The sequence below is a fragment of the Siphateles boraxobius genome, unplaced genomic scaffold, assembly GCF_051911475.1.
Source record: "Siphateles boraxobius isolate OS27281-9 unplaced genomic scaffold, OSU_SipBor_1 9, whole genome shotgun sequence".
Classification (NCBI taxonomy): Eukaryota; Metazoa; Chordata; class Actinopteri; order Cypriniformes; family Leuciscidae; genus Siphateles; species Siphateles boraxobius.
Window position 1 is genome coordinate 33,564,789 of NW_027509219.1, and position 23,591 is coordinate 33,588,379.

Genomic DNA, 23,591 nt, shown 5'->3' on the forward strand with positions numbered 1-23,591 from the left:
CTTGCCTTTATCACGCTACAGAATGTTTGCTAACAGCGTAATGTCAGTTTCTCATAATGTTAGTGATCAAACCTCTAACACTGAGTATTAGAGTTCTCTGTGTGTGTGTGTGTGTTTGAATGATACCTCAAATCATGCGTTGTTGTTGAGGAAAGGTCTGCTGGCACTTTATTAAGTGCATTATTTTCATCTGCTGGACTATAAAACAGGTGATAAAAATACCATGATGCACTTTCTTTTATCTCTTTGGTTACGAATTGACTAAGCTTGTTTTTTCCATTTTGTGTTCTGTATTTGTGTAATTCCGATTTCACTTCCACAAAATTGTGCTTGTGACAGTGAAATATACATATTGTTTTATTACTATACTTAAAATAAATATTAGATTATAAACGTTATAGCATTCATCCAGTTCAAACAGTAGGATAAATAATATTTAGGGATAAAAGCATCTGAGAAATGTGTAAATGTAGATTTGTAATATTTGGTAATCAAGCCTTTAAAAAAAAGGTCATCAGGGTTGATAAAACCCTGAATGTAGTTGTGTAAGATATTTTTTTTCCCTCCATTTTGTTGATGAGGAAGAAAATGATTTGCCTTGTGTTATTTTATCTTCATTGAGATGCTTTTAGTTTTTATTAATATATATTTTTTATCTTTTTATTTATTTTCCTTTTTGATTAAAGATATTATAGATTGTAGTAAATGTTTTGGTAATTTTGTGTTTTTGTCACTTTCTTTTTTTAAATGTCTAGTTTTTATTTTAGTTTTTAGTTATTTTAGTATATCAGAGAAATGAGAAATGTTGCCTTGACAACAAGCTAAAATAAAATATTTTTTAATATTTTAATTTCATTTTTTTTATTCCAAGTAATTAGAATGTTTTAGTTAACAATAACAACCATATTGTTTAAAGATAATTATAATTACACTATCTCATTACTATATACACATGCACACACACACATACACACATATATATATATATACTACATACAAACACACACATATATTACCATATACACATATAAACATATTTTTATGTGTTCAGTATATACACACACCTCAGAATTGATAAAAGGCTGCATATAGTGTAAGATGTCTGACTCACTATCAATGTCTGTTTTCACATGTATTCTCTCTTTCACCCGAGGAAACGGTTTGTCTGCTTGTGTAGGTTAAAAGTGTTAAACTGTATGTTACGTAAGCTATTAAAGGTCATGTAGTGTGTAAGACAAGATCTCTTGAATATTTCTGTACTCGTCAAGCGAGTTCGTAATATCGGCCCCTCCTTCAGCGCTGCTGATTCCCATGCAGAAAGTGAATTACTGTGAAGGGGGATTGTTTCTGATTCACTTTCAAGTGCCTTGTTTTATTGCACAACTTTCAAGCGGCTGGGAGATAATAAAAAAAAAGCAAGAGTGTGTGCAGCAGCTGCTGAGATGTTACATAAGTGAGGTGTGCATGAAGAGCCTGTCTCAGTTCAGCCGCTCTGGCACTGAGTGTTACTGCAGGGCCCAATACAAAGAGGCCTTGAAATAAAGTTAAAAAAAAGCTTGGAGATTTCATTTGAGCTGGATAGGCGTGTAAAGGATTGAACATCAATTACTCCCACACACACAAGTACATGCACTTCTCCTTAAGTAGCTAATTCCTGTGACTATATATCATTTTGAGTCATGAGGAGAATCTCACAAAAATGGCCAGGTCATATTCCACAACTTTCATTTTTTTTCTTCAAGAAAATTATGTTCTTTCTATTTTTAGGACCTTTAAGATTTTTTTGCATTGACACTATTTTCATGACAATTAAGCATTTTTTTAAATTTGGTAATGAGGATTTTTTTTTCTTTTAAATACCTATTTTTTACACAGCATAAATGCTTTTCTTACTTATTATTTTGTAAGAATCTTGTTTCCAGTTCAAATATCTAAAAAAATTCAATCAAGATGCATTTACTGGATAAGTAAAATAGAAAAATAATCTTGCTTCCATTTATTTCAATTATTTATTTCAACCATTTATTTCAATTATTTTAATATGTTAATAATTTACTCATTATTGGGTTTTTTTTGGGGGGGGGGGGGGGGGGGGGGTTATAACAGTGCTATTTTAGTGTTATTTTTATACTATTATAGATTTTTATTAATATTTTGAATTGGCTTTTATTTCAATTTAAGTTCATTGTATTTTTCGTTTAGTTTTAGTTTTTATTTATTTCCATTTTATTTCCATTTATTAATTTTACTGCTTAAACTTTTTTAAATTAGTTGCTAAGCCAAAATCTCAAATTTTCGTTGAGTTTGCTTTTTCATCTAATATTTATATTTTATTTTGTTTTATTTCAGCATTATTTCAATTCACAAAAAATTTTTGATAGCCGTTTAGATCATAACTAAAATTCTCTCTCTCTCACACACACACACTTCCATTTTTACAGTAATGAGAATTTGGAGGTTTAATGCACTTATTTGCAATGAAAATAATTTGACTATCAAAAGACTTACTGGCTTAATTTTGTTTGTATTTGGTATGTGTAGCTATTTTATGCATGTTTATGTTTATTTTGTGCTGTAAGCATTTGAAATGGTTAGTGAGCCTCACACACATGTATGTAATTCTGTTTTCAATGGTTTGTGTGTGTATGTTCTTGTTTAACCTACATTGAGAGGACCAAATATCCCCACAAAGATAGTAAAATGTGAACATTTTGACATCGTGGGGCCATTTAGTCAGGACTCATGAGGAAAAACAGCTTATAAATCACACTAAGTGATGTTTTTTGAAAATGTAAAAAGGCAACAAATTGTGTGATGGGTAGGTTTCGGGGTAGAGTTAGTGTAAGGGGAGAGAATACACCGTTTGTACAGTATAAAAACCATTACACCAATGGAAATCCAATGTAAAGATATAAAAACAAGTGTGTGAGTGTGTGGGTGTGGGTGTGGAATCCCTCCCTGGCCTCAGGGAAGTCAGAGGGGGAGGGTAACGCTCACTAATCTCGCAAAATGGAGTGAAGCAGCGCCACGCCCAGTGAAACATGCCTGGCCTGCTGTGGGCCGAGTGGGAGGAGGAGTGGGGAACACTGCCAGCACTGGAGGAGGGAGTGGCCGGTCGAGGGAACCAGAAACTAAAAAGACGTGTTGGGTCAGTCATACCTGACAGCTCTCCAAACACACTGCACAAAACCCGACGAAAAGAGAAAACCGAGAGAGAAACGGAACCAGAGGAAAATGAGGGACGCAGTGAAGAAAGGAAACGGAGAGAAGAAAACTATGGGTAAGGGTTGCCTTGTTCTGATTCACTCCGGTCTCCTCCCTCTGAACTTCTTCCTGATGTTTCCTTCATTGTCCTGGCGCTTTGGATCATGCATTCTTTTGCGGTTTGTCCGAATTGACTCGTGCATGCAGTTTGAACAATGAATAATGCATTAAAACAACTTGTTGAAAACACTGTGATTAAATGTACGGTTCTGCACTTTTGATTGAAACTTTCTCTCGCTGCAGAACAAACACTAAACTCGACTCTTGACCTCCTGATATATGCGTCCTGCCTTCTGTCATTCTTCCACTCACAGACACACGTGTTAAAGTTAAAGAGGGTCATCTGTGAGATTCCTCATGGCATCGGGTCAGATCTCACACACTCGCACACATTCCTGTGTTTCATCGCCAGCGCGTTACTCTCGGGCACACGCATGTTACTTCTCGTGAACGCGTCACTCTCGAGGTAACCTCCGCTTGTTCAGGGAGGGAGGGATGTGGTTTTATTCATCATAACTTTTTGTGCTTCTTTATCCCAACTATTCGTTTGATAATCAACACCCTTGTCCTAAGGTAACCCCTACACTTTTAAATCATTCCTTGGTGTAGTGGTGTGTAACTGAAAGACTGTAGGTTTGAATCCTGCATGGGTGTATTTAATTTTTAGTTTAAAATGTAAAAAAAAGTTTAATAGCTGACGAGTAGCCTACTACACATGTTAAATCTTTTTTTTTTTTTCAGGAAAAGGAAGCCTATTTTTAGAACCATTAAGATTTTGGGTATTTTAAAACTTTTTTTCATGGCAAATGTAAACACAATTTTATAATTACTGAAATTTTTAAAATGTGGTAACCAATTTTTAATCTATTTTTATATATGTTATATATTTAATGTTTCCACATTATAGTAATAATTGAATGATTCCTTTAATGAAAATGAATAACTTAGGATTTATTTTTAGTATAAATTCACATATATATATATTTATATATGTATTTATATTCAGTATAAATTCATATATATATATATATATATATATATATATATATATATATATATATATATATATATTATATAATATAATATATATTATTATAATTTCTTTTTCATGCTGTCAAATCAATTAATTGGGATTATTGGCATATAGCAAAAAAAGTTTGTGTTTTGGTGTGTGGTGTGTGTATATATATATATATATATATATATATATATATATATATATATATATTAGACACTCACATATATTATTTAAACACAAACTTTTGTTTGATGCGATTAATCGGGATTACTCAATTTGACAGCCCTAGAATATATATTATATAATAGTATGGTCAGAATTAGATTTTTTGGGCCTTAAAAAATCAAGCCTATTTTAGGGACCATTACGTTTCATTTGCATTTTTTGACAGCTGAAACTTTAATTAAATTAGTTAAAATGTTTGATAAACAAATAGGATGCTGCAGAACTTTATAACAGATGTTCCAGTTCTGTGGAAATCATTAGATCTTCCAAATACTTGATCAAGATGGTCCACCTCAGGTTATTCCAGGCTAACGGTCTAACAATCTGCTAAATGACTCCTTACTAGAAGCTAATTATCTTAAAATTGAGTGACAGGTCCATACAGACTTTGTGCTGAATCGTCATTCATAAAATTACACGCATGCCCCAACCATACTGTGTTTGTTAAATATTTTTGATTCATTAATGGCTAATGGTAAAAGTGCACACCCATTTTTTTATATGAACACATTTCACTATGATTAAATGCATTCCCACAGATCAAATTTTGGTTCACAAAAGGTTAAGCTTTATATTTACCATGACCTGTAAAGTACACGTGACCCATAGCTTGAACAATAGTGTTTGTGCTGTAGAAGAGCGATGATTCATCTCATCCTGAAAGCCGTCGTGACACGATCCAGCTGTTTGATGTTTGTAGGCAAGGCAAGTTTATTTATATAGCACATTTCATACACAACGGTAATTCAAAGTGCTTTACATAGAAGAAATTATGATAATCAAAAGAAATCAGAATAATTAAAACAGTTTAGAATAAAAAAAAATACAGTACAAACAGTCACAATGGTAATTAAAAGTGCTGTACATAGAGTACATTAAAACAATCAAAAGAAATCAGAATAATTAAAACCGTTTAGAATAAAAAATAAAATACAATACAAACCGTCAGTGGTGAACAGTGGTGCAGCGCTCATTCAGTAAATGCACAGATAAACAGATGTGTTTTGAGTCTGGATTTGAATGTGACTGTAGGAGCACATCTGACCTCTTCTGGAAGCTGGTTCCAGCATTGTAGCTAAAAGCAGACTCGCCATGCTTAAAGTGAACCCTTGGTATTTCCAGCTGATGTGATCCTAATGGTCTGAGTGATCTGTTGGGTTTATATTCAGTGAGCATATCTGCAATGTATTGAGGTCCTAGGCCACTGAATGATTTATATACCAGTAATAATACTTTAAAATCAATCCTAAATGTAACTGGGAGCCAGTGTAAAGAGCTGAGGACTGGTGTGATGTGTTCATATTTTCTGGTTCTGCTCAGAGTTCTGTATGAGCTGAAACTGTCTTATGGTCTTTTTATGAAGGCCAGTGAGGAGTCCATTACAATAATCAACCCTGCTGGTGATGAAAGCATGCACAAGTTTCTCTAAGTCTTGACTGAAAACAAAGCATCTAGTTCTTGCAATATTTTTCAGGTGATAGTATGCTGATTTAGTTATTGCTTTGACATGACTACTGAAACTGGTCTGACTCTAGAGACACACCCAGATTCCTGATTTGATTTTTAGTTGTTTGACCCCTAGAGTGAAGCGTTCACCTTGAGAACTTCATCTTTGTTTCCAAACGCAATGACTTCAGTTTTGTCTTTGTTTAACTGAAGAAAGTTTTGGCACATCCAGCTGTTTACTTCATTAATGCACTGGAACAGGGAGTCAATGGGGCTGTAGTCGTTAGGCGATAGGGATAAGTAGAGCTGTGTATCGTCTGCATAGCTGTGGTAAGTGATTTGGTTTTCTCATTATTTGGCTCATTGGGAGCTTGTACAGGTTGAATAGGAGTGGCGCAAGAATTGAGCCTTGAGGGACTCCGCATGCCATGGATGTCCACTCAGACTTATGGTCTCCTACACTCCCATAATAACCTCTGCCTCCTAAGTATGACCTGAACCATTTTAGGACTATCCCGGAAAGCCCGACCCAGTTTTCCAGCCTGTCAAGAAGTATGTTGTGATCGACAGTGTCAAATGCAGCACTGAGGTCGAGTAGTACCAGCACTGATAATTGTAAGAGTGAGTTTCCAGCTCTGAGTTTTTCTTCATGATGTCCAGGCGAGTTCTCCGATAAAGTGTGGTGTATTAGTACTAGTGATAGCCACTCACCCAGTGCTTGTTATCTGCTCTCACTAGCCAGGGGGAAATTTGGAAGATGTCTGGACAAGCTCAAGTCGTATCAAGCTGAGTCTTGCTGTTATTAGAGAACTTAGACTTGCCTACAAATCCAACAAGAGATACTCAAAGCTTTGACTCTGAATGGATGTCAGATGGAGACATCTGTGGGGTTTTATATGATTTCAGTCACGTGCATCTGACCCTTTAAAAGTAATATTACTGTAACACATCAGATGGTAATGCTGTGGTCATTTGATATACTCTACCAGTCAAAGTTTGGATACCTATTATTGGAATTTGTTTCTTATGAGCCTAAAAATCGAAACGCTTGAAATTTAGCTTTGTAGACAAATTTGTTGATTTGTAGATAAATTGTGTTACTATGTATGAATTTCTTTACAAAAACTTTGGAACATTTTTTCTTTATCTGTCTATCTATCTGTCTGTCTGTCTATCTGTCTGTCTGTCTATCTGTCTGTCCATATGTCTGTCTGTTTGTCTGTCTGTCTATCTGTCTGTCTGTCTATCGGTCTGTCTGTCTATCTATCTGTCTGTCTATCTGTCTGTCTGTCTGTCTGTTCGTCTGTCTGTCTGTCTATCTATCTGTCTGTTTGTCTATCTGTCTGTTTGTCTATCTGTCTGTCTGTTTGTCTATCTATCTGTCTATCTATCTGTCTGTCTGTCTATCTGTCTGTCTATCTGTCTGTCTGTCTGTCTGTCTGTCTGTCTGTCTGTTTGTCTATCTATCTATCTGTCTGTCTGTTTGTCTGTCTGTCTGTCTGTCTATCTATCTGTCTGTCTGTCTGTTTGTCTGTCTATCTGTCTGTCTGTCTGTCTGTCTGTTTGTCTGTCTGTCTATCTGTCGGTCTGTTTATTTATCAGTATAAATGACTAAACTAGTTTTTATATTGACATGTAATTTTTCTTACCTTATTGGCTTTTTCTTTTCAATATGTTTACTCAAAAATTTAACAATAATTAAATCAAGAATATAAAAAATGAAGAAGAAAACGGAAGATGAAAAATAAAAAGAAACATCTTGAAAATTGTATGTTTAAAAAAACAAAAACAATTTAGCTTCCCAAAGCTTCACTGCCATTGCAAAATGTCTAAAGAAACATGGTTGTACCAATGGAGCTATTGAGTTAGTGGACTCTAGGATGGAAAACCTTTATTGTTCTTTCTTCAGTTTCTTTCGTGGCATTTGAACAGATTTCCTAACTCTCTCTTATGTAACTCTTGTTTTGGCTTGAAACACATTTTTGAGCTGAAAGTGAAGAATGCTTTACCCCCCTTCACTCTGCAGATGTCTCATGTTCAGAGAATGGGAGAAAAGCGACTGAAGGCAAAAAAGATGATGACGGGTCATTTCCTGTGAAGGTTCAGGGTGCAGGTGTCGAGTCCTTTGAGCTGCAGGTGAGCTTTCATCGTCAGCGCTAGTCAAATATACGCCCGTGAATGAAGTGAGTTTTGGGGTGTAACCTCAAATTTAGTAGCTAGTTTGTGTTGATTAGCAATGCAAATCTTTTCAAATATGTCTGTCAACAGAACATCAAAATATGCAAAGCGCATGTAATTCAGCTTAAATGTTGGATAAATGCTTAGATTGTGTTTTCTCTTCAGGTTCATGGATTCTGGCTGGTCCAGGATGCCATCATGACCGTACTGGGCAGAGAGGAAGTGGCACCTCGCACATCTATCGCTCTGGCCCTTTCAGGTGTGACCCTTGACCCCATGACTGAGCTCCGGGGCGTCAAGGGTTTCAAAGCTGGAGTCACTCTCCGTTTAGTGGAAGGTAAACAGCAAGAACTTTCTATGGGATGTTTACTTTTGTTCACTTCTAATAGACTTGAATATATTATACATGGATATAAGGACTTTTGGTGAGGAATTATGTTTTGGAACGTGGCTGAAGGTTTTTAGTTGGTAAATGTTGGACAAGATGGACAGCTGGTTTCAGGGTTTCCACAGTCACAGAAAACCTGGAAATATCAGTGAATGTTGTGTTTTTCTGGCCTGAAAAGGTAGTTGTAGTTATAAAACATTTAATTGGCTAGATATTGCTCAAGTATACAGTAAAACCTGTTCACAAGCCTTAAACTATAAAATGTCAGAATTGTGAGTGAATCATTTATTTGAATAAGTTTGAATGAATCAGTTGAACCTGTTCACTAACTCACTTTTGAATCTTTATGCATTTTAATGTATCTGTTAGCGGTGTTATTTTAGAATTATTTATATACTATTATGGCATTTATTAATATTTTGAAATAGTTTTTAGATTTTCAGTTTTAATTTTATTTTAGGTTTTAGTAATTTTGTTGTACGGTTTTGCCATTTTTATCTTTTATGTTTAAGATTTTCCTCTAATATTTATATTTTAGTTAATTTCAGCTTTACTGTACTGAAAATTATGTTTAGTAGTTTTACTTTAAAAAAAAAAACATTGGTTAACTTAACAATAGCAACAATGATACAGTTTCTAGCTTATCCAGTGATCATAAACCACTGTAAAATTCATTGGTCAGAAACTGGGAATCATGTGGTTTTATTGCTGGTCTAGGATAGTCTACTGGCTCAGTCAGGCCTGGCTTCGGCTGGTAGTCCATCATGACCAGTTACCATGTTCCAAAACCACTTTGAACACCTTAAGCGAGTATGACCAGCTGACCAGTCCAAAGTTGTCTGATCTAGCCGGGTTATCTAGTCGGACCAGCTCGAAACCAGCAAACATGATCCAAAGCAGAGCAGCCAGTTTAAGTTGGTTTCAGTGAGAATTTCCACAGGGATCAGTGGGTTTCTTTGCTATACTGGTTTTGCAACTTCTTAATTTTATTGCAAAACCTTTCACAGAACCAAGTGAGTCATATGGCACTCAATATGAGTAATGTGGGAAAGTAGATTATTGAATAGATGATGTTATTGCTCCTTGTAAAAATCATAGTCTTACAAGATGAGACGCACTGAAATTCAGCCGATCAATGGAGCTGGAGAAAAGGCCTGATTTTGGTATTATAAAGTGAGTTTTGTGTGCATGTTCTAGAGCCGTACTCCCCGCGGTCGGCACAGGCTCACCTGGCACGTGTGCAAGAGATGCTGAAAGCTTCCGGGCCCCAAGATGACTTGATGGAGGGCCGATCACCCACTGTATTGAAAACACTCACCCAAACGCCTGGTAAGAAATAAAGTACATAAAAACGCTTGTTTTCAGTGCTGCCTCTAAATAATTTAAAATGCAATCATTATTTCTTATATATATTCTTATATGAGACTCTCTAATTGGGTTTTTATGCGTGTATTAGAAGCCCCTCCCACTCTGCACTCATCAAAGAACAGGCGAGCCAATAGTAAGACAGAGCAGCCTGCTGAAGCTCCGCCCCCTCCTGCCTACATTCTGCCTGGAGTTTCAGATCTTCCTCCTCTGACGACCTTGCTGCCCATCAACACACACAGCGAAGTACGACAAATAACATACAAATAAACCTTTAGGCATTTGATTTTGTTCTTTATGGCTCTCGCAATAAACGCAACTAACTGATTCTTTTACAGGCTCCCAGTTTCCTGCTCGACCTGTCACTCAGCTGTTGGAACCCTCCCCCTGGTTTCCGGAAACTACAGGGCGACTTCCTGTACATCAGTGTCCACACTCTCGAGGGCAAGCAGTGTGACATCACTTCCTGCCCTCGTGGGTTTTACCTGAACAGGTAAAATTATGACAATGTTTGTAGCTGCATGCTACCATACTATTAAAATTGTTTACTTTTTTGTGCAATTTAATAGGAAGCTAAGTCCATGATAAGTTGTTTTCTAGACAAAACTAGAATAAAAAAGCAAAATAACAGGATTTATTTTCGAAACATGCAATGTAATGTAAAGGTCATGTGATAAAAATGTAGTATACTACTGTATAAAATGTTAATCATTGCATATTGCTTCGAATATGATTTCTACAATATACAGTAGTAGACACCACACAATATATACTATATTTTGCATAAAGGAAATTAAGGCTATTTTAATGTCATTAATATTTTTTCAAAAAATGTATTTTATTTATTGTAATAGAATAAAGGTGTATATATATATTAATATATATAATTTATGCTGATTAATAATAATGTATTTATATTGTGTGTGTTTTTTTACTTTAATTGCAGTTATTTTTATACATATATTTATTGTACTGCTGGTTTGAGAATGTAATTGAATTATTGGAATTAAAAAAAAACTCAAAAATAAAGATAAAAGTATACTTTATATAGTTATTATACATGTAGTTGCTGCATAGACAAAAATAGCAACACGTATCTCAAAAATATCAAACATTACCACACAGACACATATATAATATAATATAATATAATTATGCCTGGATGCATTGCAGTAATGAGATTTTTTGTGGGAAAATGTAATATCATGAAAATGTTACAATACGAAAAATCTAAATGTCTCCATGTTCTCATGAGATTCATCCTATGTTGGAGTAATTACATCATAATTGTTTGTGACACATAAGATACACAGAATGAAGGAGAGTGAAGGAGAGAAACCAAGCTGTATTTTTGCTTCAGGTCGACCCTCGATGTGTTTGACCCTCGTCCTGCTCAGTCTACTCCAGTGTGCCACTGTCTGACCGACCTGCTGTCCCACATCAGCCCGCAGTTCAAACACAACCTGGGCACGCTGCGGCACAGGTGACCCTCACACACTCTCACAACACACTCATCTGTTCTTCAGTGCGGCTCTCTGAGCGTCTCTGTTCGCACAGGCCCTCTCTGCCGGCTGAAGAGATGCTGTCCACTCCGTACCGCACACACAGCTGGCTCGGCGTCTCCTCGCTTCACTCACACAGATCCAGCTTCAGCTGCCGGCTGGGTCTGGACCAGGACCTCAACGCACAGGTACACACACACCTGTCCGACACTCACATCTGTCAGTGCACAATTACAAAGCTCTATTTTGACATGACTGTGTGGCAAACATTATTGCAATAAAGCAGAAAAAAAAAACAGTAATTAAATTTTATATAAAATGTAATACTATTTAATGTTGATATGAATTATTATCAATCAATTTAAAAAGAATAAATAATTTATTTAATTATATTATATTAACATACATCAACATCAGCAATTTTACGTTTTAGATGAAAATAATCACCAAACTTAAAAGTAAAACTGTAATGCATTAATGTAGTGAGAATTTTTGTCATGAAAATAATGTCACAATGCAAAAAATGGTGTTAAAATTGGTTTCAAATTATTAATACAAAATAAAAATATATAAAATAATAATATAAAAAAAAATATTATTTAACAGTAATTATCTTTTTTAAATATGAATATTAATTTATAATAAAGGAAATGAAATGAAAAGGTAATATTTATTAATTATTATAAATGTATATTTATATTTAAAAAGATAATAAAATAAAGTTAAAAAAATGGAAACATTTAATATTTAATACTAATTATTATAAAAAAGAATATAAATAATAAAATAAAAATAAGTTATATTAACATGTAAAAACAATATAAAGACTTTAAATAATGCAATTATTTTGATATAATTTGCAATTGTTCTGTTTTGAAAAGGGAAGCATGGGATACTTATCCTCCCGTGTGTGTGTGTGTGTGTGTTGTGTTTGTTGTGTGTGTGTTGTCTGTGTGTTGTGTGTTGTGTGTTTGTGTGTGTGTCATGTTCACGTGTTCTTCTGTGGGTTTTAGGCTCCTGACTGGAATAAGGAACTTCAAGCAGCCAGAGATCTTCCTCAGAGAAGTCTGGAGGAGAGACTTCAGAGGGACCGAGCGCTAATGCAGGTCTGAGCGCACTTATCTAACCTATGTAGACTATTCTATCCTAGTAGTGTAACTAAATAAACACAAACTAAACAGACCACATAACATAAAACATCCTAACAATACTGTGTATCAGTAGTGTGACAGTAGCTCAGCTGTTCTCAGTGTTGTTTTCCACTTGGATCTACATCGCTGTTTGTCTGTCACACTATATTGAACATGATTAAAAATCAAAATACCAGTTCCTTTTAACGAATCAGTTTGTTCAAATGGATCAAATCAATGAACCAGTTCAGAAAACTGATTTAACAATTCATCATGTGTATATATCAAAAAAAAAAAACTTTAAATATTTTGTGTCAGGGTTGGGTGAAGGGATGAAGCGAGGACTCAATTGTGCAGAGTAGATGGGCGTTTTTATTTGAATAAAACAGAAAACAAACAAAAACTACCTTGAGAGGGAATGAGGTAACAGTCAACGGGTAACATATGACAACGATCTGGCACAGGACTGCAAACACAGGGAGAATAAATAGGGAGCAAATAAGGGAGGACAGGTGGGGCTGAACCAATAGTCAGGGAACAAGATGGGCGGGGTTAGACAATAGACAGGAGAGCACATGGAACATGGAAACACATGACAAGCCATGTGTTCACAACAAACATGACAAAAACACAAAAGCACACTACCAGCAAACTTAATCACAAGCCATGTGCTCAAACAAAACAAGACACAAACTCATAAGCCACTAGTTCACACAAAACATGACAACATGAAAGCACACAGCTAGTGTAAAACACAAGCAGCGTGCAACCAGCACAAGACAAAACATAACATGAAAGCATGCGGCCGATGTAAACACATACCGTGTGCCACACAGAACGCAACAACACACACGGACCCACGACAGAATACAAACACTCGGAGCATGAATGTCCAAATCCCGACACAGAACCGAAACCAAACTAGACCGAAGTGCCGGGATCCAAACAACACACTCCTCACACAAAACAACTCGCATGGACAGAAGAGCTCACACAAAGACAAGACAATACAGGAGTGTCAGGGCTCTGTCACATAACCAAGAGTACACTAGACTGAAGTGACAGAACCCTGAAATTTTGTTTAATTAGTTTCATTGCACCCCATAACATTGCATTGCATTTTATTTCATTGCATTGCAGTTTTTTCATTGCATTGCATTTTATTTTATTGCAGTGCATTGCATTAAAAACCATATTTTCCAAGTAGCTTTTACACCACTTCTTAACTTCTCATTGTCTGTTCCGGTAGGTGAACAGTGCTTTTGTGTGGGCTGTTGCTCAGGCAGCAGAGAAGGTGATCGATGGTTTTGTCGACCCAGTCAATGGTTCTCCCGAGGACCCAGCGTTCCTATGTGGCGGCGTGTTCATGAGTGTGCCGACACACAGAGAGGAGTGGCTGACAGGAGAACGTGGTCCCAGAGCCGCTCAGCGTCTCGAGCTGCGATGTGTTCAGGCTTACAGCGACCTGGACGGAGACCTCCAAAACCTGCACACCATCCCCACCGCGGTGGCCGACTATCGAGGCGTACGACTGTCCGCGCAGGGCCTGGCCCCTGGTCTTCAGGGCCCCGAGCAGGCTGAGATTCCCAATGGCCTTTTATACGGCTTCAGCGCAGGGCCACTGGAAAACCCATCCAGACGGAAACTCCTAGAGCTGCTGGCTCAGTCGGCAAAGGCTCTTTCTCTGCAAAGACATGCGGTCCTGGGGCAGACCGGGCATCAGTTGCCCCTTTTCACCACTGTAGATGCTCAGGGGATACTGGGGGCCGATGGTCGATATTACCTGCTGGATGTGTATCGTACTATGCCTGCTGATGCCAACTTCCAAGTGGAAGACGGAGAAGAAGGAATAGAAACAGAACCCAAGGAGGGCAGTTTTCCCAGACGCTACCCTCACGTTTTGTGTCGCTTACGGCCGGAGTTAGTGAAGGCGTTCATTCAACACAAGTGAGTTTTGACAGGTTACCAAGTCCTTTCATTAGTCAAGCAAACAGATAGCCCCGCCCCAAATTCATGCCATTGGTTGAGCCGGTATTTCAGTTGCTGATATTTATATGGCCAAAAAGCATATAAATATCAGTTGTCGCTTTAAATTTCCCAATAATATTTAAATGCTTAGTTTTATGATCAATCTCTGTAATTTGATCATATACATATAATGCAATGCAATATTCCCTCAAAAGCCTGATGGTTCATATTTGATACTCATATTTTAACATGATTTTTCTAAAATATCATGTATGCATAATCAAGTAAACTTAGGTTGCTTCAGTCCAGCAAGTGTTCATCTCGAAATATTATTATCGATATAAAAATTATTCTTACTTTTACCTTATAGAAAAATCAGTTAAGATTTTACAGCAAAAAAACAATAAATCCGTTTTCTTGCATAATGCATCATATTATGATCAATGATGCATGAATCAAACACTCCCAGAATGAAACAAATCATATATATATAAGTTTGCATGTTAAGCTAGGATAGGAGAAATATTTTAAACATTATTTATCTGACACACTTCACATTTAAATGTACAAGCCAGAGATTTTAGGTTTGTTTATTTGTGTACATCCTTACGAACACATTTTGTCTTTGTAATACAGATATTCTCAGTTCACACAGCGAGTGAAGGCTCACATGAAGGAGAACGGAGAACTGGAAGACTGTATGAAATCTGGTGAGAACGAAAAAAGTGTTCATTTTCTGTCATGGGATGATGTTGGAATAGGTTTCTGATATAAATCTGTTTTAGGGGAATGATCATATGTTTGTTGTTAGGCGACTCTCCAAACATAGACGCAGTAAGAAGAGCTTGCAAAGATGTCGGATCCGTCAGTGACATCATCTTTGAGATGCGTTTCAACCCTAATATCTTCTCCCCAGGTCAGGAAAAGCTCAAACCCATTAATAAGCACCAAAACAAACTTCACAAAAACTCTGTTCCAAACACCAGTGTGTTTCTTTGCTATAAACTGTCTATTTAGGCAGTATCCAATGAAATGTAGCCTAATAAGAGACTAGTTTTAAATGCTCATGTGAAGCACATGGGAGATTCGTCATGTTTCTATGCTGATGACATCAAACGCATATAATATTGGATCGAATATATAATAAATTGGTCTTTAAGAGGATTTTTTAACTATTTTATGCTTTCGAGAATTTACATTTTTCCTATGTGTAGGATACATAAGATACTGCCTTAGAATAAGGCTAAAACGTCTCTTAAAAGCCAACATAATAATAATATTAAAACCTTAACATCAAATGATAAATATAAAAAAGCATAACATCACAACCCTATCAGATCTCAAACATCAACTGAGACACATCACGGTAAGAAAATGATTTTAAAATCCATTATGTAGGCAGCTTTACTGGGTTTTGGAACAGAGCTAATATCGTCATATTTGTCTTGACCAGAAATCATCTGTCTTTACATCTAAACATAATATCTCATGTAACATGAGCTTAAGTTAGAGACCTTAAATATTGTTTTCTCTCTCTCCGGGTAGGAGTGCAGTTTCCCAGCTCAGAGAGTGATGCTGTGGAGCTACAGAAGAGATTACTGAAGGAAGCTGCGGCTTTCATCATTAATGACCAAATACCTGCATTTGTGAGTGTATTTTGTGCTTTTATACACTAAAAATCTTACTGACCCCAATCTTTTAAACAGTAAAGAAATTAATACTTTTATTCATCAAAGATGCATTTAATTGATCAAAAGTAAAGACATTTATAATGTTACAAAGGATTTCTAATTTAAATAAATGTTCTTTTGAACTTTCTATTCATCAAAGGACCCTGAACAAAAATGTATCACGGGTTCCACAAAAATATTAAACTGTTTTCAACACTGATAATAAGAAATGTTTCTTGATTTCTGAAGGATCATGTGACAGCTTTGATCACAGGAATAAATTACATTTTAAAATATATTCACATAAAAGTTATTTTAAACTGTAATAATATTTTACAATATTACTGTTTCTACTGAGCAGAAGAGACAAAAACATGAAAAAAATTTTGATTAAAAATTTTTTCTTTCAAAAACATTAAAAAATATTAGCGACCCCAAACCTTTCAACGGAAATGTATGTGTATACGTGTGAGAAACGGTGCACTGAAGTATCCGCGTGTACTTTCAGATGAACGACTGCATTCATGGCACTGACATCCCGATGGATGGTGCTTCTTTACGACAAGCCCTCCATCAGAAAGGCATAAACCTTCGCTATCTAGGTCACCTGATCTTGTCCATCAGCCAATCAGATCTCAAACATCAACTGAGACACATCACGGTAAGAAAATAATTTTAAATCCATTATACTGGGTTAGATTTTAAATGTGAACTGTCCTAATCCTATTTTACCATCTCTCTCAGAGGTTGGTGTTTTCAGAGATTGTAGTGCGTTGTGCACAACGGTTCTTCAGTGGCTACATTCAGGTATTTCATTTTACTTTGTCAAGTCAAATTTATATATATAGCTCTTTTTGCAATACACATTATTTCAAAGCAGCTTTACAGAAAATCATTATGTAAATGTTCATGCCTTATAGTCGCATTTAGCGGATTAGAGCTGGGCAATAATATAGTTACATTTTGCTATGATAAAAGCAATCAAGCATTTGAGATTTACTATATAGAGCATATATCGCCCTATGCAACTATTCTGCTTATATTTCCAATTTTATATACAGACCTTGGTTTTGTTCTTATCTATTAAAGGGACAATGTGTAGTTTTTTAGGTATTTTATTATCTAAAATCAATATTTTTATTCATAAATATGTCCTCAATAGTGTACAAATACCCCTGCCAATTATCTGACTTATCCTCGTAAATGAAGAATTTATTATCTTTATATACATGTGACGGGTAGGTACACGGAGGCTTCCATGTAGTTCCGCCATCTTGAAAAACTATAATAGCAGAGAGGGTCAAAAAGTACTAGGCCAACGCATTTCCACAACGCGTTTTCGTTCTGAGCCAGCAGTAACTGAAAGCAGCAACAACGGGTTTTGGTACATAACAGCTACCGTAGATGCAACACGCATTTGAAAAAGCGAGGCGCTGGCGAGCACAATTCGTTTGAATGCAAAATACAATTTCACCGCTAGATGGGAGAAATTCCTACACAGTGTCCCTTTAAATAAATAAAAAATTGTGTCTGTTGTTCTGTACAGGGAGTGGAGACGTCTAACCTGTCTGCAGCAGCGAGTCATTTCCTCTGCTGCTTATTGGTGCCTCACTTCAGTTCAGCATCAAATGGGGAGGAGTCTAAGAAGCGCTCGAGGAGGCGTGGCCGTGGAGGGGGAGGGGCTTCTGACAGCACGGCATGGACCTCACTCAGCGGGAATGAACTGTGGAGTCAGATCTGTCAAGATGCTCAAGAAACATACAGACTTAAAGAAGGACTGGGGTGAGCGAAGAACATTCACTCTTCTCCAAATGTTTAACCCTTTCATGTGTAGTGTACTGACTTCATGAAGTCTCATTTTTTGCAGGTCAAATGTGGACCATCTAGTAGAGCAGTACGGGCTCCAGAAGATGTCCTTGTTGAGAGAGATGTGCTTGAAGACTGGTATTCAGGTACTGCGTTGAACCAAGCAATGGCTAAATTTGAAAGAACACAATATTTTTGCAATATGTTTAGTGGCTAAGGTTTGGCATGATTGCATAATTATTATAATATAATTTTCTATATATATATATATATATCTTAGGGTATGCTTGGCTGGCAGGTTAATCTCATAGGTTTAACTAATTAGAAACACAAATAAAAGACACATCTAATTTGTGGCTTATGTTATCTTGTGACAATTTGGCAAAAAAGGAACAATTGATGTACACTAGTTTCAAATGTTTAAAAAAAAATATATATATTGCCAAGCCAGCATCACAAAATAATATACATTAACAAAGACCAAATGCAAATGTACATTCTTATTTTATTACATATAACTAGGAACATATAGCATCAATTATTAAATAAATAATATATAGCATTTTCTTTAACAAAATTTATTTAAAAAGCAGCTCAGGATCTACCTTTCAAAAGTATGGACAGGAGTCAGTAAGATTTTCTTTTAAAAGAAATTCTTACTTTTATTCAGTAAGAATGCATTAAATTGATCAAAAGTGAAAGTAAAGACATTTATAATCTTAAAAATTAAAAGATTAAATTAGGAATAAATGCTGTTCTCTTGAACTTTGTTCATCAAAGAATCCTGAAAAAATGTATCATGGTTTCCACAAAAATATGAATCAGCACAACTGTTTTTAAGATCGATAATAATAAGAATGTTTCTAGTCATATTAGAATGATTTCTAAAGGATCATGTGACACTAAACACTACAGTAATGATGCTAAAAATTCTGCTTTGATCAATTTGATAAATTACATATTACAATATATTCAAATTGAAAACAGTTATTTTAAAATTGTAATAATTTTTCACAATATTACGAATTTGACTGTATTTTTGATCAAATAAATTCAGCCTTAGTGAGCGAGAGAGGTTGATCTTGATTGATAGCTTGTAGGGTGTCTCTGTGCTGTGGTTTTTCTGCATATGTCATAGAAAAACCTTTTCTGTTTGTGAATGTCCCGCAGCTCCGCCTCAGAGAATACATTCTTGACAACCGTAACAAAGCGGCCATCTCTCCGGACGATGTGCTCAACATTCTGCCCGTCGTCAAGCACATAACCATGTCAACCACCGACGCCACACGCATGTTCAAGATGGCTCAGAACAGTCTTCAGAAAGGTAGTTATAAACCAATGTGCAGTAACTGAGTCATGTGTGAGTGAACAGCCTCGCTTGACCGTGTTCTCCTCGTAGGGTTACTGGAGCAGGCGTACGAGCAGCTGAAAGAAGCGGCGTACCTCTTCAGTCGTGTGTGTGATGACCTTCACCCTGAAGCCTGCCAATGTCTTAGTCTGCTGGCAAAAGTGGCCTATGTACAGGGCCATCCTGCTGAGGTGTGATTGTGTGGACTATCTATTGTGTGTCTTGCTGCCCCGTGGCTTAATAGATTGCTTTTTGTACAAAAGGAGCTTATAGGTGATTGCAAATTAAGGCACAACTTGCTCATATTCAAGTAAGTAAGTTAACCCAGCAAATAGTTAGTGACTACATTGCTTATTTCTTGTTAAAAACATTTTTTCTCTGTTTTTTTTTTTAAACACTACTACAAAAACAAATTCCTTAGTATTTTTGTCTGGTTTCCAGTTTACTTGAGAATCAAAAATACTTAATATATTAAGTCTTGTTTTATAAAACATTCATCAAAATTGAGTTTATGCTTAAAACAAGAAAAAAATCTTAATTCAAAGGAAAATCAAGATTATTTTACTGACCCAACTGGCAGATATTTTTTCTTGTTTTAAGCAAAAACTTAATTTTGATACATTCAAACAGATGTTGACACACTCATGATGCATTCTGTCATGAGACCGTGAGAATCAATTACAACTCGTGCCTCAAGGCAGCAGGTTTGAATGTGCGCAAGATTACATTTTTGGGGGAATTATTCAATTAAAATGTCAAACACACCTGAAACTGCCACTGCTCTCTGATCTTGTATTTTTTCTCACCTTGTTCCATGTCTTTTTTGTCCCCCCAGGCTCGTAGCGTGCAGCTGAGGGTCGTGGTCATCAGCGAAAGGGTTTTTGGCTTCGATCATCCCAACACCATTCAGCAATACGTAAGTCACATTCTCACAAAACCAAAACAGACCTACTTTTTAAAATGTATGGAGATCATCATCATCATCTAATGCAATTATTTATTTTGTTCCAGGTGTTGTTGTCAGTGTATCTGTTTGCTGGAGGCGAAACCGCCCTGGCTCAGCGATGCCTGTATCGTGCCAAAGTTCTTCTGTTGACAGTTCACGGAGGAGATCATCCTTACGCTGCAGTCATAGATGTAAACGTCATCTAGCATAATCAAGTTATCACAGATCCCAAATAGAAGTATTGGTTTGATGGTGTTTATCTTTTTTTTCTCCCTCAGGCTTCTCTGGGATTGGCTCTTCAGAAAGAACAATCATTACAGTATCTACAGAGCGCATTGAAACTCAACAGCTCCTTCAGAGGAGACACTGACTTGACAACAGCTCTGATGTAAGACGAATGCTTTACTTATGCTCAAAATAGACAGAGTTGTATAGTAATCATGCAAAAAAACGTTCAGATAACACAAGCTCTAAGACTCCAAACCCTAGTGAGCTGCCTATATAGGGTTCCTTATTGTGGTCAAAATAAATGGCAGGATCACATATATCCTTCACGCATGAGGCAGTCCCACAATGCATGACAATTAGCACAGTAAAAAATCATCCAAAATGGATGGAGTTAAGGGAATTGTCAATTTTGAAAATAATATGTCATTCATTACTGAAAAGCATTTATCGAAAATAGTAGATTTTGCTTTGACATTGTTTTCATGACATTTAATTCTAAAATCACAATGCATCCATATGTTTTGATTTTGCTCATTAGACTCCAATAATTAAAGTATTATATATATATATATATATATTGCAGATTGTATATAACAAGAGGGAACAACCAACATTGTAAGACGCTTCCATTAAACACACATAGTTTGAATTTGAGAAGGAATACATGTAATAAACAATAATGAAAAAAAAAACCCCACAAGAAACAAGGGTGAAGACAAACAGGTAGCCTATATAGACATAAAGTAAACGAATAATAAGCCATAAATAAAGTATTTTGTATTCAAGTAAGCATTTAGAGATATTAGACAATTATATATATTTAAACAACAACAATTCTGAAACAATTAGGAGCTTTTCAGTTGACTGATTTATGAGGTTTCATTTTGGTGACTGAGTGAGATTAGACATTTAATATAAGGCGGCTCGTTAAGGTTTGGATCAGAGCCTAAGTAATCAAACTGATTTTAATTTATAGTTATGTTACCTGTTTAAAGTTGCTAGAGGATATTTGATTGTTTCGCAGGCACCATCTGCTGGCTCAGAGACTGTGTGTGGCTGGCGACTACAGAGGAGGCATGAATCATGAAAAGGAAGCTTACAGTATCTTCCAGAACAAGGTCAGGTTTCGTGTTTGTGAGTTGAGTTTTTCTCTTTGAAAATGTGATGGTGTTCTGAGCGTGCTTGTGTGATGCAACAGTGCGGTGAAGACCATCCTCAAACCAAATGCAGCTCTGACTTCCTGAAGAACATTACCCAGCAGGCTGTGCGTGTAGAGCGGTCGATTCGCCAGGGAGGCGCGGAGATTTCTGAAACACTGCCTGAGGTGATTTTTAAATTATAATGTAATATTCAACAATAATATTGATCTGCCTGCATTGACACTATTATACAAGAACTGAACTGAGCTGGACGATGACATCACAGTTTACTCCAGAGCGGATAAATGAACTAAATTAATAACTTTTTTTTAAACAAAAATGAAACATCACTGGACTTACTTAAGCTGGACTGTGATGCAATTTTCTTCTGGAAATATCTCTTATTTTCCTGTTATCTCTGTATATCTGTACAACCTGTATAGTAAAAAGCGCTATATAAATAAATGTGACTTGACTTGAGGTAAGCTTATCATGAAACCGATGTCTAATAGAGCTGACATGTGAAGACTTGCATGTGTTTTGTTAAACATGAGCTGTGTTTCTCTTCTGCAGGGTTTGTTTCCCTCTCAGGACATAACACTGGAGCAGCTCGCTCTGGTCAATGGCATCCTGAAGACTTCATACAGGTAAAGAGACTTTAGGATCGCACTACTTGGTTGAAATTCGCAAAAACAAACTCTAGTGACCCAAACCCTTAGTAGTATTTGTTTTTCTGTCTTTAATTGATCCGTTTTAAAATTCAAACTGGTGCATTAATGAAAACTTAGAATAATGAGATGTACAAAGAAACTGAAAAGCAAAACATTAATCGCATCCAATATAAAAGTTTGTTTATATACATATGTGTGTATATATATATATATATATATGTATATATATGTATGTACACACATATTATGGTTAGATGTGATTAATAGTTTTGACATACTTGTACTTCTTATTCTCAGTTTTAAAAAGCATCAATTAAAGACAGAAAAATGAATACTACAATTATGTTTAATATTAATTTCTGCTTTATATGTGTTATAAAAATTATGTGAATAAAAATAAAATCCCTGCTCATTGGTAGTGGGGGTTATTACTATCATAATTAAATTTTGAAAGAGGCAAAACAAAATAAGGGGTGTAAAAATTGGTAAATGATGCTCGTTCAATTTCCAAAGAATTTTTCGGTTCTGATTCTGAATGCACTTTTAGTTAATGGAAACATAGCTGATTGCTTTTATTGTCATTGCTTAAGCACAAAAATGATGGAGTTCAAAGAGAAACTGAAAGAGAGAAAAGCAGCGGAAGAGGCTGAAAAGATAAAACTGGAGAACTCTGAATCGACCAATGAGAACAAAGCTTCAGAACAACCAACCAATAGCGGAGAGGTTACTGAGGAGGCCACATCCAATGGGGAACAGAAGCAAGAGGCCACAGATGGAAATGCAGAAGGCCAAACAGACGCTTCTGAGAAACCAGACCACTCAAACATGAACGGCCAGATCGAGTCACACCTGCATAACGGAGATTGTGCTTCAAAAATTGAATGTGAGGAGGAGGAACACCAATCAAACTTCACAAATGGTGTCCTGACTGAGAGCCAATCAAAATCAAGTAATATTATGACATCAGTCAGTGAAGCACAGTCAGAATCAGCAGTGGTAAACGGTAAAGAGTGTGTTGTGAACGAAGGTTCAGGTCATTTGGAGAAACAGGCTGAGACAGAGTGAGAAATTCAGTGAGATATGATGAGATCGATCTCAGTGTTTGACACATGACTGTACAACCGTCTCAATTAATAAACCATAAAAGAAGTGTGGAGACAAGATGATGCCCAAAGACAGTCTGTCTTGAAGTTTTTTAAATGTTTGATTAAATAAAGTTTCATTTTTGTGTGTGAACATTTTATGCATCGAGCTTTCTTCATTTAGTAGTTTTCGCCATCGCCGTGACATTAGTGGTGC

The 23,591-nt window shown here is 36.1% G+C and overlaps 1 protein-coding gene across 1 annotated transcript; it reads left to right on the plus strand.

Annotated features, from left to right (window-relative positions):
• The first annotated feature begins 2,998 nt into the window (after positions 1–2,998).
• LOC143732387 (clustered mitochondria protein homolog) lies at positions 2,999–23,528 on the plus strand. Its single transcript, XM_077223405.1, has 26 exons — positions 2,999–3,280; positions 7,980–8,089; positions 8,297–8,468; positions 9,717–9,848; positions 9,976–10,130; positions 10,223–10,377; positions 11,245–11,367; positions 11,442–11,574; positions 12,400–12,492; positions 13,766–14,463; positions 15,121–15,194; positions 15,296–15,400; positions 16,030–16,130; positions 16,663–16,815; positions 16,899–16,961; positions 17,701–17,936; positions 18,022–18,106; positions 19,131–19,284; positions 19,360–19,499; positions 20,144–20,224; positions 20,320–20,445; positions 20,533–20,642; positions 21,507–21,600; positions 21,681–21,806; positions 22,195–22,268; positions 22,883–23,528. The coding sequence occupies exons 1-26, from the start codon at positions 3,235–3,237 to the stop codon at positions 23,355–23,357; spliced, it is 4,014 nt and encodes a 1,337-aa protein (XP_077079520.1). The 5' UTR covers positions 2,999–3,234; the 3' UTR covers positions 23,358–23,528.
• The last annotated feature ends 63 nt before the right edge of the window (positions 23,529–23,591 follow it).